Here is a 16950-nt window from a genome sequence, read left to right as displayed (position 1 = left end):
GTCTGGGAGCAATGGGCCGCTGTGGTGAGGTGATCACAAAGTACTCTATGGACGACAAAGATCAAAAGCCGCTGATAAGTCCAAGAGGAGCAGGATTGCAAGTCTTCCTTTGTCTTTATGTTTGTCAATCTGGCTTTTAAGGTCGATAAGGGCCGTTTCAGTCCCATGTTGGGGTCTAAAGCCAGACTCCCGAGTCCCCAAGAGCTGATTAGCTTCTAAGTATTCCTGGATTTGCAAGTATGCAACCCTGTCCAAAATCTTTAGCAGAAATGGGACTGTTGTAATTGTCCTGTAATTGGTACGTATATTTGGATCTAAGGATTGTTTTTTAAGTAGTGGGAGTACCCAGGATTCCTTCAAGTTACTGGGTACAATACTTGCTGAAAATTAGACATTAATTAATTTGGTTATGAAAGGGGCCAGGTCTCTGGCAGCATCTTTGATAATCTGTGCCGGACAGCTATCTCCTTGGCACCTTGCAGGTTTCAAGGAGGCGATGATTTTTTGTACCTCCGGTGCAGATATTTTTGAAAATGTAAAGCTTTGGGATTGTTGAATGAGAGGCTCTTGAGACGGCTGAGTAGAAACTAGGTAAGTTAGGTTACGCCGTTTGTCTGCTATTTTAGTTTTCAAGGTGGCAATTTTATTGGGGAGAGCATTCTGAATGGTCGTGCACCAGAGTTTGTCTTTTTGGCATGAGTCAGTAGGGGGGGATAGGCGTCTCCATTTCTCTCAAGATGATGAAGAGCTCTTTGGTACTGGACCCAGCTTTGTTAATTCTGTTGTTATAGGTATCTCGTTTAGTGTGGATAATCTCTTCTTTGTATTTAGCAGAGCGGTTGGCCAGGTTAGTTTTGTTCTCTGAAGAGGGGGTATGTTTCCATAATGTTTCAAGTTTCCTTTTTTCAGAACGTAGAGTTTTTAACTCAGGGGGTTAATTAATCACACAGCACAGTTACCAATCAAAATGAAGGTGCACTTCTACCATATCCTCTGCCATAGCAACATTCTGCAAACCCAGCACCCAGTTCACACACTGCATCACTTTTCACATCGCCATCTCCAAGTACACATCAAATACTTTACCATGTTGTAACAGTTTCCACACCAGCAAAACCAAACATGCAGCCATGGCAGCTCACTTGTTCTGCTCTATTGCGTTTCAAATGTGCTCCAGACCCTTTTTTTTACAAGTCACCACCCTCTACGCAATGCAAATTCAAAAATGCATTACTACCATGTCTGTCATAAAGTCCTAGCCTCTTGAGTGCATGGCCTACGGCCTTCGCCATGCACCCAACAGTCTAGGCCTTCAACAGTCTCACTTCTACATAATGGCACCATCCATTGACCAGCCTGTAACTGCTGCACATTCCGAAATGCATTAGTGCCGTGTGTGTCCTACAGTCCTAGGCTCTGTAGTGCATGGCCTTCGACCATGCACCCAACAGTGTATACATTCAACACTATCTACATAATTGCACCATCCATTTGACCATGTGACCAACACTACTACTCAACCTGCGCACTAGCATTAACCTACACAGCAACAAATTGCACCACCTAGCACAATTTATTAAAAAAAAACTCTCTCCTTTACCCTTCTGCACTTTCCTTCACATACTATGCCCGTCCCCACTTCCATTCCCAAACTATAGTGCCTCTGCCAAAGTACCCACATTCGGTTTGCACCACTAGCCTACTGCAATCAATTTCCACACACCGCACTATGCAAACACCACCCTGCACCAGATGTACACCCACACTTGCCGCGTTACAGCATTACGTATGGTAAAGGCCTACGCTCTTCACTCCATGCCCTACGGTCTACGTCCTTACTCCATGCAGCCAGTATTGTAATCCTTTCACTAACCCAACGCAAGTTCCTCAACCCATGCATACCACCATGTGGCCAACTACCGCATTCCATCCGCATCAGAAATAGGTGGGCGCAAACAAGTGGCGGCACAATGTATGGGGCCATTGCACCACCTGCCTCCAATCATCACACAAAGTACTCACCTGCGTAGGTACCCGCCAGTTCACGCAGTACGCGCCAACAGTGCAGACACTCCTCTGTCTTCTTCCACCTACACACATATTTCACATAACACACTTTTCACTCCCCCACCCATTCGGTACGGTGCATTTTCTACAGCCTTCCGCCGCTGCACTGTCCTCCGATACACCATGACAGCGTTTCCCAAAAACTTTGACGCAGACCACGCTTCCTTCCAGCCAACCAACGGCCGCATTCAACATTCGGCGCAGCGGACCCATATTTCACAAATTTTTTGGGACGTACATTTCAGTAATTTCCCAAAAAAGTACTGGTCGGATTTCCACCAAGCACACAAAAGCACACTTTTTGACCCAAGCCCCCGCTCCTGCCGCAAAGTTGACGAAAATACATCCAGCCATCCGGCCTGTAGCTGTGCGCAAAGTTTTTCCCCATTCACTCTATTGGGAAACCATTTTTTTTGGGACCCCCCCTAAAACTTTGCGCCCCCCCCCTAATCCTCAGCAAACTTGACGAGAAAATTCAAAACCGCCCATATACATTTTTGCGAATTTTGGTGCGGATTCGTCCATTGGGAGCGAAGTTGTAAGCTGCCGAAAAAAGTGCTCTTCCTATGAGGTTAGCAACTTAACCATAACTACACCCCCGCTACTGCGGGCCATGTAATATAGGATCTTGTTGACCATGGCCTTGGCAGCCAACTTCTCTAGAGATTTAAAAGGCACAGACTAAACCAGTGGTGACCCGGGCAATCATTCCTTCACTATACTTAGGATAGCCCAAGCACATCTCAAGCCCTTAATGCATCCAGACTAAACATTCACAATTTAATTATGTCCATCTCTCCCTCTGGTTCAAGCTCCCTTCCATTCTTCCTATGCTCCTCTCTATACATCATCCACCTACATTATCCTCCAGTGTCATGATTTTAGGTCCACTCACCCCTCCTAGCGTTCGGAATACACTGACTATCCGACCTGGCCATACGCTCTTGAACTCCCGAAGTATTTGGGGCCTGGAAGGCGTCCTGGAGGTTGCCAGGGTCACGATGGGCTTCCTACAGGCGTGGCTTGGCTTCCTTGCGCGTTGCGAGCACACATGGTCACGTGATGCCTCCTTCGGAATTATGGCGTAAATGCAGCATTCCATTGGGCCATAAAAAAAGCAGAGGCTTACGTGACGGCGCTTCTGATTGCTTTCGGATTCCTGAAGCTTCTCTTCCCTGAACTCTCCCTATTACGCCGAAGGCTGTTTTCCATTGGATTTCTTCATTGCGGACCCTGCATTATTCCGCAGATTATTCTTCTGCCTTCAGTCTTGTACTAGTAAACTCCCTCCTCTCGTTGCTGAACCCTGCCTGCTACCTGGACTTCCTATTGTGATTGTTTCTGTCCCGACGTGGACCGCACGGCCACGGACTCGGTATTGCATCCTGGAGTGCTACGACTTTCGATTTTGTCTTGGTCATGGCCCGCTTGTGTATCGAACCGGACTGTCATTGGATTGCTTTTCAGTGTTCTGCCTGTCTGACACGGACATTCCTCTTAGCACTCTGTATACCTTCACCTGCATCTCAGCACCACGAGGGCTGTGTCCACTGCAACATTACTTCGTTTTCTGCCATTCAACTTACCTTAGCCATCCCTGAAACCGCAGCCTCTCTCTTCACTTCGCGGTACTACTGGCACAAGAACTGTGGACGCTACACTGTATACTGTTGTGCTGCAACCCGACTCTAGTGCGTCCCTCGTGCCATCCGAGGTATCACCCTTACTAACCTACCTGCCTTCGTTGTTCCTCCCTTCCCTCACCGGATAAGGACTTCCTTGACATCACCACACGTGGAAGACCGAGTTGGGGACTATACCTGATTCTACATACGAGGATCGCAGTTCTTTCCCTTCAGGTTAGTGCTAATACATCCTGTGCTTGTTCTTGTTTGCCTCAACCATCACTCTTGTGTACAATCCTAATTGGCACTCCCTCTTGTTATTCCTCAGCTTGCTGTTGTGACGTGGGTGATAGGGTCACACGCCCTTTCAAGTGATTTACCCATCTGACCTGGATATATTGTAGGGCAGTAGGGTGTATTGCTGGGAAGGTCTCCCAACCGTGGAGGAGGCCTGGACCATTTTGGGTGAGTGAAGCACGACAAGACAAGAATCTTGGCTGATGATCCGTAAGTGTCTCCTTGGTGAATATTCCTATTATCGTGCCCTCACTTATTGCCTTAGCAGATTGTGATATCCAGCAGACTAAGATCTGGCAATCCCTGGGTGGCACTTTGAGACCACTATGGTGGTGAACCTATGTACTATGACACTCGATAATTAATCAATATGTTAATATTTCTTCCAATTTAATTTACAAGTTCATCCTTACCCATGTTCATACTAAATGAGGAAGGGATTCCAATCCCGAAATACAGGTGCAATAAAAGTTCACTGCAAAAACATAAAGAACATATATATCACATTTCTTCCAGAAAGCCCCTTACAGGAACATCTATACTCTCCCTGCACACAAACATGAATTAGCATTGTATATAGCCCCTGAAAAGAGAAAAATCATAAAATTGATAATTCATTTATTGGATATGTCTTCTTTTACCTCTAGTGTTGTATCCGCAATCACATTCATAAGTGATGTCCAGTTTTTTACTGTTCCAACAAATGTAGACTCTGCCAGGAGTAGAGGAACAGTACGATGTCCAAGACCAGATTCCAAAGTGAACTGGATGGATTTCACATCAATATCAAAGATTTCATTTTTTTCTGTGCCTTCAGAGTCTTTAAATGTTTCTTTCAATTCATGCGCTACATCAACCCCTAAAAACCAATTGTGGCAACTGCCAATTGGTTTAACATCCCAAAGGTTATTGGCTGCAGTTGGTATGTCTTTGGAATCTTCTTCCTTTGCCTTTGGCTTTAAGGCTGCCATAATAGTCAACACCGTATTCAGAATAATAGGAGAAATCTGAAAGATAGAAACATTTTAAACTCAAGAAAGCTCACAACAGATTTGTGTTTTTTCAAAAAAGGTCAAGCAAACTATGCCATCTTTTTGTTATAGCCTGCTCCAATTTTAAAACACACCTGAAAAGCAAGGAAAATATCTGTGAAAATATGAAATATTGCTTGTGAGAGTATAATATTTGCTGTACACATTTCGTTCTCTGGAAAATGAATCGATAATAAGAAAACAGTTTTCCATGACACAAGTCCAAGTCGCAAGAAACTGAGTTTAAAAGCAGAGAAATTGTTCACTTGTTATTCCAGTTCTCCAGCGTTGGTATGTTTCACATATTCACATGCTTAGAATTATTCCCAGGTGTCAGGCCGGAAATTCTTTGTACTGAATATCTACATACATCCACTACAAGGAAGTGTACAATGTATAGCATATCTCCACCTCTGTCTGCTCACACTACCACCAATCAAGTTGAATATCCATTCTCCACCCCTTGATGGCCTCTTCAGATTTTAAAATTGCTAATATTTGAGAAGTTTCTGCCTCCCAAGGAGGAGCATGCTGCATGCAAATCTGTGAAAGACACCAACCATGTAGAACTGCTGTCAAGATAAGTGACATCTCTGTTGTCCAGGATTGGATCTTTCACAGATTAACATGCTTAGAAGAGATTACAAAACAGCTCTGATGGGACATGTGGGAGAGTCAGATTCCATTTTACTTACTACACTTGATCCCCTGTGAACTCTCACAGACGGCCTAATGCACAAACAAAAATAAGAAGTTTCACCAGATTTTCTTCTAGTTCAAACAGGCTTTTCGTTGACTATAGGGCATGCTGTGCTAGGCTGTACCCCCCCCTGTGCCCTCCACCCTAGCCCAAACTTCTCTACTTCCCCACAATAAAAGTCTAGGCAAGGTAACCCTACTGTCTAGATCTAACCTAATCTAAGGGAGTCTCCAAAGGCTGTACCATTCTCTAGGTCACTACCTCAGGGATTTCTTTAAAGGGATCCTCAAAGTGTTTTTGATGTTCCAAACAAAAAGATATACAAGTTCTGCTCACTCATGCTCTCTCCATCTCTTCAGTCTCGCACTTACTCAATCTCTCTCCCTCTCCATCTCTCTGCCTCTTCTTCCTCTCCTCCTCTTACTTCCTTTATTCTTCTACCCCTTTGATCTTATAGGTCTCTCTCTCTTTCTATCCCTCTCCGATCTAACCTTCTCCTTAATCCCTTTTCAGTAATGTATGCACACAGGCTCTGCACATTAGTGAAAAAATCTATCAAGTCATCTGCCGTCTCCTCAACTTGCTCATCTTCTAGAACTTGTGTGCAGATCAATTGGGAAACCTTAATGGTTTCAATTGTTCCCCGATTCCTCAATTACTAAATGTGTCCTTCCAGGCTTCTCCCTCTCTCCTCCTTCCACTCCCTCTCTTCTTCATCTGCTTATACCCCACCGTCTCCTAATACTACTTCCACTATTCTCCAGTGTTGCACTCACTCGCTCATTCTCTCATCCATCTTTATACAAACTGCTACCACCTCTCCTCCACTCATTGTACTCTCACACTCCTTTCCTTATCCCTCCCCACACACACACTTCTCCCAGTTACCCTTCTCTCTGACCCTACCGCTCTAATTGGTACCAGTCTTTCCAAAAGCAATATGTTACCTGTACTCGCTCTCTTGCCACCACCACAATCTGTGCAATACTTTTTGCTACTGTTCGCTTTCTACCCCCTGGTCTTTTGCTCCTCCACCTCTGCCCTTGACCTCATTGGAACACCTAACTTCTTTTTTCTGGCTGGCTGGGCTTTCATAGTGTCAGCTCCCTAAGTTCCCAAAGGTTGATATGGTCACCTGTCCTTGGTGGTGTTAGAATGGATTTCTAAACTCTGGCCTGATGGACAAATGTTTAGGAGGTCACCCTAGTTTAGTGAGAACAGGGAACCTTCAGGACAAGCCAAACCAATCACGGTAGCTTGGCAGGCGGTCAAGACTAAGATGGTTATTACAAAGTTGGAGGTAGCCATGCCGCTACTTGCGTCATGGCTTCCCCCATACTGCATACCGGGTCCGGGTTCCCTGAATGGGGAAATACCGGGCCATTCCAACCTTGGAGGACCCGGTATTTCCCCATTGAGGGAACACATCCTCATTCCCATTCAAGCCCCCATAGGGCTCAATGGGAATAGGGACCATGCGAACAACGGGCCGTTTAATAACGTCCCGTTGTTAGCATGCTGGTCCTTTAGAGGGTTCCGCTAAAGGACCTAGTAATGCGACGGTAGGGGGTTGTTGGCTCCGGCACCTTTACCGGCACCGTTAACCCCTTACCGTCAACCTTGTAATGACCCCTTAAGTCTCAGGAGGGGTGAGAGTGATCAGAAGCCCACAACAAGCACACACAGTAAAGATACCAAAGAATACTCTTCGGCAGGTGTATATCAAAAATACAGATACATTTATTTTAGGCCAATAAAACAACACAAATAACCAAACCAATAATTGAACAGTTACCACACATGCCTATCACTATTTGACATATATACAACTACTGTAGCCTAATGCGATAAAGGAGGGGAAAACATCCAAAACCTGAAACAGAAGGGGGGGGGGTAACACAATTTAATCATTTAGGCAGTGTTCAGGATGGAAACCCTAACTTATTCAGTCCAACCCTACGAAGTGGGAGCCTTTTGCTCTACGGGGTCATGCGTAAAGTGAAGACAATACCTTTCCAAGATGCTGGGACAGTTGGGTAAGGGTACTGAAGTGGGTAGAAGGAGTTCCAATCGCCAGGGAAGGGTCTGCCCTTGTGGATAGAGCAGTTTCCGACTTTCAAAACAGGCCAGGGATTGCAGGCTATCCCAGCCAAAGACAGGATTCCATGGAACCCTTGTGCATAAATAGAAATGGATGTGCCAGGGTCATCGGTAAGTTATGCAAGTACTCACCGCCCATTGCTTCAATCCAGACCAAACTATCCCAGTTTAGTCTAGGCCATTTGAGGTCGCAAATACTGCCTTTGCTCGCTGATCCGGCTCTCAGGGGCTGCAAGACCGGACAGTAGTCCGGGAAGGGACAGTAGCCACAACTCCATACACAGAGAGGACGAAGAAAATTCTGGTGCAGCAGGACTCGGGCACTGCAGAGAAGGCGGGAAAACCACCCACACCGACTGTCACCACAGCGCAGTGACAGCAAAGGCTTGTGGTGTGACGCACTCTCCTAGTTCGTGACCCAAAGGAGCTAAGCCTGCAACGTCCCTGGACAGAGCTGGTCAGTTCACTGGACGGCCCAGGAACACTTCCAAGAAGGCTTTTTTGGCTGGAAATCAGGAGGCCCCAGAAGTAGTTGTTCCCACTACTCAAAAGAGTTAAAGCGCCATTGCAGGCCTTCTAAGGTTGAGAACAAAACAGGGGTCTGACGGGACAACAGCGGGCTTAGGGTGCCAAACCTTCCAGCTCGTCTCCAGGAGCCTGCTTCAGCTCACAGGATACTTGGCTCCTTCGGTAGTTCAAGATGAACCACTGTAGATCGACCTGGAATTTATGCAGGGCCCCTTCTCTTATCCAAAGTTCAATGCATGATCAAATCTGGACAACCAATAGAAGATTTGCTCGCTTGCATGCACACCAGCCATGGTCTAATCATGGTCCACAGTGGTCCTCATGTATTCATGAATTCCAGACATCTTGGCACCAGTAGTGTAGATTGAGACCAGACAGTCCCAGCCCTCTTCCTGGGCACTGACACACGCGACATGCAGGGGACCACGAAAGTTGAGTTTTCGCAGGAGGCTGCATGCCCAAATAAACAAATCCCATGTCAGCTAGACCTGGGGCGAGTAACGGGACAAGATTGCCAAAGGACAGAACAAAAGACTAAGTGGCACAGCCATTTTCGGCACTGGATGTATGGTTAGATAAAAAGCAGTACAAATAGCAGAAAAATAAACTGCTTTGACCAGTTCATCCTACGTAGAAATTCCTTAGAGGGTGTCTAGGGCCATAAAACAAAAGGACCCCAGTGCACGGTACAGAAATGTACTTTGCACACTCATAAAAAGTTACCAAGATATGGCAATAAAGTAAAAGATTAAGGGAAACATAGTTACCTAGTACTGACAGCCTGAAGGAAGTGTCTGTTTCTCCATAACAAATGAGCAAAAGCCCATGGGAGCGCAGCTGAAGTCTGTGCTCCACTGGAAAAAGTCAGGTCAGGATAGCCAAACAAAAGCAAAAGGTTTGGGGGTCCATGATATGGAGGGGAAATTGCATTTAGAGAAATCTTTCCCAACAGGTGGCCAATCTAATCTTTTCATCATGAGTTTGGATCAGTATATGGGAGATTTCAAAAGGGACTGGAAGCCCTGCCCCCTTTTTGTTTTTTGCTCCATTCCCGAGCATAAAGTAAAATGTCCACTCTCGCTGTGTGGGTCTTTCTAGCTGGGTAAGTTTTCCACAGTTTTATTTTCCTTTGATTTGGCAACTGATTGTATGTCTGGGTGCTGATTTACCATAGTGAGCGCTGTATGGTGTTCAGTCTTCTTCGGGGGCTCTGGTCTGGATCTGCTCTGCAGCCTCCCAGTGTCTTGTAGGCTAAGGATTTCTGCACGGAAAAGAGAAGAGACCTGGCCAGACAGAAAATGCGAGGCTTTCCGGTCAAGGCAATGTTACCAATATGTTTACAACACTACATTCTCTTAGGGTAGTCAGTAACTGTGGCTCACCCAACTGCCTTATCCTGCAAGTGGGGTAGGATCGGCTCTGGCAACTGCACTTGTAGGCCACCTACTCCTGTTCTGCTATCCTTCGACAGATTCAACTCCCTGTGCCAGAACTTGCTCGAGCAAGCACTCTATGAAATGAATTGAAAAGTGCTGGTCATCGAGGTTAGTGTGACTATGACAAAGGCACTTGTATGGTGGTTCAAACCAGGCTCAATTAGAACGAACAATGGGACTGCTCACAAGCAACCAGAAGTCGTCATGGGGTCTAATGCCCCTCGACAGGAGTCGGTAGATCAGAAGTCATCATATGGCATGGTTGGGAGTGGACACTAAAAGACTACACAGGGAAGAATGTCTTGGTAGGATAAGTGTGCCAGAAGGCATATTGATGATTCTTGTTTATTCATTGGTTTGATTCTGTTACATGACCTATAAAGGTGAGGGGTCTGTAAGAGCAGTCAGTTCCTGTTAGGTGAAGGATCCTGCTTTCTGGCTTGCAAGACAACAAAAAGATCCCTCTGTCATCAACTGAAATTGATTTGTGAGCCTAGCCTCTATGACAATCCTGGTGCCATGATTCGGACCTGGGGCGCAACGCAGGAGCACCACCGAGCTTCCAGAACTTCTACTCCTGAATGCACTGGTGCACGCTAAACTAAGAAGTAAGGAATCTGGTTAAAAGAATTCTGAGGGGTGGTCGGAAGAAGGGCGATTTTGAAGTGGTGCGTTAGTGTAGGCTGCTTATGAGAGACAAGAGTTTTCATAATGACTAAAAGATGCAGATTTATTGCAGGGTTATTCTAATATGGGTTGGTAGTTCTGGATAGTTAATTTATTGTTCTTATACATCTTTGCATGGTCAATTATCATGCCACTCAGAGTGACATGTTTGCTGTGCCCTGATAATGATTTGGCAAAGTACTGGCAGATTGACTCTCTAGTAATATTTTAATCTGATAAAAGTCGAATGGCCTTCTGGTAAACTGATCTGGTATTAAGGGAGCATTAAAATAACGTAGTACTGGGATAATGTAACGGAAAATGGGATAATCTGCACGGTCCATTTAAATATGGTCTAATGGGGGCACGTTCAGTTAAGTTCAGAATAAGTGCCCAGTACAGTTTCAGGACTCCTCAGTGTTGTCTCTGGAAAAATCCCATCCTTCACAAGATTGCATACAAGGTAGAGTCGCAGTATGTGTGGGACAGGGGCAATTGAAAATTTGAATGAGTGTTGCAAAATTGAGAATCAGACATAGGCAAAGGGAAATCGATGTATGTACCAGAACCACCTAAGGGCGCACATTCGCTTTACATGTGTACGAACTACATTAGTGCAATGTGACGAGTCGAGGGAATTTGTCCCTTCTACCCAAGGGGGAGCACCTCCTCCCCCAATCCCTGTGAGGTTAGGGAGGTGAGCCTGCTCTGCAACACTCTCCTTAGGGGTCAAGGCAACGGAAGCCTCATCGGGAGAGAATCTCCCCTTTGATTACAAGGACTCCCATTCCTGCGCGGAACTCTCTGGTGCCCTACAAATGATGGCATACAGGAGACTATCGCTATCTAATGCACAAAATAATTACAAGTTCTAGACTGGGATGAAGAGAAAGTGAACTTATTCCATTACCGAAAGAAAGAGAAACGGCCCCTTGAAATCAAAATCTCCAATTAACTGCGACGAGTATGTTGAAGAGGGAGGACACGCCAAAGGAAGAGGAGAGCGAGAGAGAGGAAGGCAGACACAGACAGGTGAGGCATATTTCTTTCAAAGAAAAGAGGGGCGAGATAAACGCCCATCTGTCCCTATCCTACCGAGAATGTTCCTACCTAGCAAACTAAAACTAAATAAAGATGACCTTTTATCTAAATGTATCTGACGCTTACACTAGAAAAAATAACCAAAGTGTACAAGGTAAAAATATCTGATTTCAGTGTAACAAAAACAGTGCAAAAGTTCAAACTTCTGGTTCCCACAAAGTACTCCTTGTGACCAGGGTTTGGTTCCCTTCCTCTGAATCAATTCAGGAAGACCTTTCAAAACGTTCTGATTCACAAAGTTCCATTCAGTTCAATACAAAATGTCTTTTCCTTCCAATACGTCCTTCCATTTGGTAAAGTCATTCACAAAACACTTGTTCAAAACCAAAGCATTCACAAAACACTTGTTCAAAACCAAAGCAACTGGGGGGCACTGGGGAGTGGCGAGCTGTGATGGCAGACCTCTCCTGAGCTCCGTGCGTAGATGGAGCAGAATTGTGATTAGATCCGTCTGAACCCAACTGATTTACAACACAAATAAGTCATACTGTTCCCTAGACTCGGGGCTCAAGCGATACCGCTGCTGGCTTGTGTGGTGCCCTCTTTGTGAGGCTGCGAACTTCCAGTACCAGCGGGCCGCGCCTGCCCGTCTGACTACGAGGAGGAGCCACTGTGCTGCGGGGAACCGGGCTGTGCCTTTGTGGCCACTGAACAGCAAGGGTCAAGCAGGGCGGGCGTGGCGGTGGTGTCTAAACGGAGGCCGGGCACAGTTGATCCTCCGGAGGCGGCGGTGAAGTGAACTGTGTGCAGCGCTTTGTAGGGAGCAGCGGGAGACCTGCTGGGTCCCACGATGTAACGTAGGTGCCTGAGCCGTGGATCTTGAAGAGCCAGATATATGCGGCTGTGCCTGCCCCCTGGGCTGTGGGGACCTCGCCGGGCAGCAATGTCAGCTGACTGACTGGGGCTAGATAGACCCCATTGGCACTCCCCGCTGAGCAGTCTGGGCCTGCAGGGGCTCTCCGGTACTGCTCCTGTGGAACTGGAATAGGGTATAGGCTGATTTGGTGGCCTGCGCCAGCTTGGGAACCGCTGGTCATTGACTCCAGTGCTGCTGCGGACGGCGCACAATATCTGGAGGCGCCTTGGCCAGAGCGGCGGCGGGGGCACAGCAGGTGAAGGCTGCCCACACTGTAAAAGCCGCAGCACACGGCAAGTGGCAGCAGCACATGGGCAATAACAATCAGGGGCAGAGCTCAACAATTGCGGTGGGCACGCAGTGATCTCAGCTGACCACTAGGTCTGTGAGGGGCTGTGCCCTAGCAACCAGGGTTACCTCCGAGCAGACCAGTGCTGAGACATATCCACTGCCACAACACAGTTCACTGGCCTGGCTATGACGAAGGGACAGGGAGCAATGAAAGGTGGCGCTATGGACCGCTTTACTGCCCCAGCAGCAAAACAGACTGCAGGCGCTGGAGAAGGGGGAACACTGTAGACGTCAAATGCCCCTGACTTACACTGTGTACTCAAGACGGTGCAAAGAGGTTTTGAGTCATACTAAACTAGATGGCATTACAGCTGACGTGTCCTCCATTAGGGCGCAGCTCGAAAGAGAAACACACTGCATCACAGAGGCAGAGGGGCGCATCAGCAGCACAGAGGCAGCGTGGCAGCTTTGCAAACGGCGGTGTCTACTCTAACCAGCGATAAGAGGCAGGTGAAGGCCAAGTGTGAAAACCTGGAATCTAGGTCCCGGAAAAACAGTGTACGCATTATCAGGGTGCCGGAGGATGCACTGCATGAAAACATGGACCTTGCAGTGGAGGGCCTACTGCGGGAGCTGCTGGCGGACCCCGGCTGGTTGCCTCACTTCATAGTGGAACGTGCTCACAGGGGCCTGGCAGCCAAACCCAAGCCCGGGGACTACCCCCGTCCCATCATCGCCTGCATTTCAAACTACTGCGATAGAGACCAAATACTGTGGGCAGGAGGTGAGAAAAAGTTCCTTCAGATGGGGTTGCATACCATCCATGTTTACCCGGACTACACGGTGGCGGTGCAGCGTGAGGGGTGCACTTTCCAGGGAGTCAAAAAGCTATTGCGGGAAGGAAACGTGCAATATACTATGATGTTCCCGGCATGCCCCAGGATACAATTCAAAGGCAAAAACTACTTCTTTACGGTGCCGGCAGAGGCGACATTAATCGAATCCAGAATCCCGTTCCTGGGTAAAGGTGCAGGACCTGTTGATTAGTCCACAAGAAGTAAAATGCTGAAAGGGTTTACCAAGTCTTGTGTTAGGTGATATTATGAGTAAAGGATATCGAGCTCTATTGGTGGGTTTGGAAATGCATTTCGGACCTAGGCCTGCCATATAGTTCTGTTTCCATCCTGCAAGGCGACAGTTGCCGCCATGCAGGTGCGTATGGGTGGAAGTTTGTTTGGGAAGGGGGTGGGGGGTACTGACAAGACCAAAGTTTGGGTGGTCCTGAGAGGTTAGGGGGGGTTTTTGGTTCAAGGGGTAAACAGAAAAGGCACTTGGTGAAGGCTCATAGTATGTGTTTTGAAACAAGGCAGGCTCCAGTACACACTAAACTGTGGTGCCAGTAAAGATGGCATTTGCGTCCGGATTAACATCGCAGGTGACCCTGCTACCCTGACATGTACAAGGGTTGGAGAACCCCATTAAAAGATGCAAGGTAATCACATATGCCAATGGCAAGGAGGCTAAGATCCTCTTCCTTCAGGAGACGCGCCTGCTGAAATACCAAGCAGAAACGGTTGCAAAGGGATGGGTGGAGTGGAAAGTACTACACCTCATACTCAACAAGGTCTAAGGGAGTGATTATTTTGATCCATCGGCCCGTGCGATTAACCCACATTGGGAATGGGATTGACAATGTGGGGCTCTCTGCCCTGGTACACGGGATGCTCAATATGCGGGAAGTTCTGTTGTTAAATGTTTACGGCCCTAATGTGGATGATCTGTGGTTTTACGAGGGGTTATCTGGTCTCTGCTCTAACTACCCAATGGCACTGGTGATACTTGGGGGAGGGGGGGGATTTGAACACCATATTAGATGTTGACCTGGACCGGACCTCGACTGCTCCCAGAGTTCTAACTAATGCAGCGAAAATCACGCACACATATATGGTGGATCTGGGACTTTCAGATGTGTGGTTGCACAACATAGAATGGAGAAAGAGTATATATTCTACTCGACTGTACACAATATGCACTCCAGGATAGATATATGGTTGTTGTCTGGGCACTTGCTGTCAGTAACGGAAGAGTGTCGGATCCTCCCACGCACTTCTTCCGGCCACTCTCGCTTATTGCTGACACCATGCCTGGGGATGGAAGGCCAGGGGAGGGCACCGTGGTGATTCAAGCCTGCAGCACTGGGTGACCCTGTGTTCAGTGCTAACCTGTGGGATCAGATTGCGCCATATTTTGAGGCCAATGTGGGCTCGGTTGAATCAGCAGCCACGTTGTGGCAAGCGTTTAAGGCATATATACGGTGGTGATCCCATCTACTGAATTTGGGATACTTAAGGACATTCGGGCTGAGCTGAGGCATCACAAAACCACACTGGCCGAACTTCAACGGGCATATGCCCAACGTCTCAGCTTAGGAAGGACATGAAGGTGAGCTTTGACGCATACAGAGATGCAGCTGATAAGGAATTAAAATACTTGGACAGACCTATGATGGCCAGGTGCTATGGGGAGGCAGACAGGCCTGGCAGACTACTAGCTAACACAGTAAAAGGGGACAGGGTGAGCGCACACATCCCTTGTATAGTGAGTTTAGATGAAGATATAGCACACAGAAATGTGAATGCAGTATTCTTTCTATTCTATACAGATTTATACTAGCCCAAGGGCGTAACGTCCGAGATCGAGATAGCTGAATATTTCAACAAGATTCCTACTACACTATTGTCTCCGGAGACCACGGAGTTACTTGAGGTCCCTTTGTCCCTCGAAGAAATTAAAGCTGCAATATCAGACCTGCCCAATGGGAAAGTGCCTGGGTCGGACGGTTTTGGCGCTGAATTTTATAAAGAATTTAAGAGCGAGTTGTCCCCCCTACCTATTTGATGTGTGCAATGGGGCGCTGGAGGCTGGGGTGCTGCCCGAGACTATGCAGGAAGCAATAATTATACTCCTGAAACCCGATATGCGAGTCATATAGGCCCTTATTGCTGATTAACACTGAAGCAAAACTCTTTGCCAAAATAATAGCAAAGCAGCATTCCCCCTTTATGCCATATATGGTCCACGGGGACCAGTCCGGTTTTATTACAGGGAGCTATACAGCATTAAATATACGCAGACTCTACAACATTATGGCATAAATGCCACATGACACTCAAGCTGTGGCAGTGGCTCTCGACATGCAAAATGCTTTTGACACAGTCCTTTTCGTTCCAGGTGCTGTTGAATTATGGCTTCGGGCCCAACTTCATTTTGTGGATCTGCCTGTTATGCTCGCACCCATACGCTAGAGTTTGAACTAATGGCATCTTCTCCCCAACTCTGTCTCTGGAGGATGGTACGCGACAGGGATGGCCATTATCGCCTTTGCCTTTTGCTTTGGTAATCGAACCCATGGCCGATCTTATTCATGCACGGTTGGGGGGGCGGGCTTGAGACTGGGGGGTAGTCCCGAGATAATCTCACCATATGCCGATGACATATTGTTGTATGTCAGAAATCCCCAGCTCCATCTGAATAAAATCCTGGAAGCGGCCATGGAGTCTGGTCGTCACTTAGGGCTACGACTCAACTCTATCAAGTCAGCAATGTTTCCACTGACAGAAGGTACACACCAAATAGACAATACAACAAGCCTTACATGGGCACCACTTGAGTTCAGATATCTGGGAATTAGGGTGGATCGCACGGAGACCTTGACCTTCAATTTGAATTATGGTAGATACTTAACCAGCCTTAGAGTGAAACTGCAGAGATGGGGCTGTATCCCGCTTTCAATGGCTGGCAGACCAGCTCTGATCAAAATGGCTATACTACCCAAGCTGCTGTACTACTTTCACAACATTCCTATGTGGCCAGGACTGACATTTTTCACTGAGCTTCTGGTCATGTGTTCGTCTTTTGTACGGGCAGGGGGGACTGTACACATGAAGTGGGAAAGGCTGGCACAACCGGCTGGGAGTGGGGGGCCTGAGGGCTCTGGATTTTGAGCTATACTTTTTAGTGGCTCAGGCACATTATGCATCATACTGGGTTAAGGAGCGCACAGAGCTTCCCCATGCCCAACTGGAAAAGCTGAGGGTGCAATCGGCCCCAATGACTCTGCTTCTGGCAGGAAATAAATATCAAAGGGCAGAGACATTAGACCCAGTGGAAGCGTTATGCAGGCTTGGAACAGGTAGTACATAGAAACAAATACGCAGGCACCTTATGATCATAACTTACCGTTATGGGGACT

At 47.2% G+C, this 16950-nt stretch overlaps 1 protein-coding gene across 4 annotated transcripts in view; it reads right to left on the bottom strand.

Annotated features, from left to right (window-relative positions):
- VPS13C (vacuolar protein sorting 13 homolog C) overlaps window positions 1–16950 on the bottom strand; it is a 5236720-nt gene that overhangs the window by 1989539 nt on the left and 3230231 nt on the right. For all 4 annotated transcript variants that reach the window (XM_069624493.1, XM_069624490.1, XM_069624491.1 and 1 more), the window contains one exon: window positions 4631–4996. In XM_069624493.1, coding sequence (XP_069480594.1) covers window positions 4631–4996 — 366 coding nt within the window. The remainder of the gene's footprint in view (window positions 1–4630; window positions 4997–16950) is intronic.

Source organism: Ambystoma mexicanum, chromosome 11 (genome assembly GCF_040938575.1).
Source record: "Ambystoma mexicanum isolate Mex_15411 chromosome 11, UKY_AmexF1_1, whole genome shotgun sequence".
Lineage (NCBI taxonomy): Eukaryota > Metazoa > Chordata > Amphibia > Caudata > Ambystomatidae > Ambystoma > Ambystoma mexicanum.
This window is presented reverse-complemented; position numbering and strand designations above follow the sequence as displayed.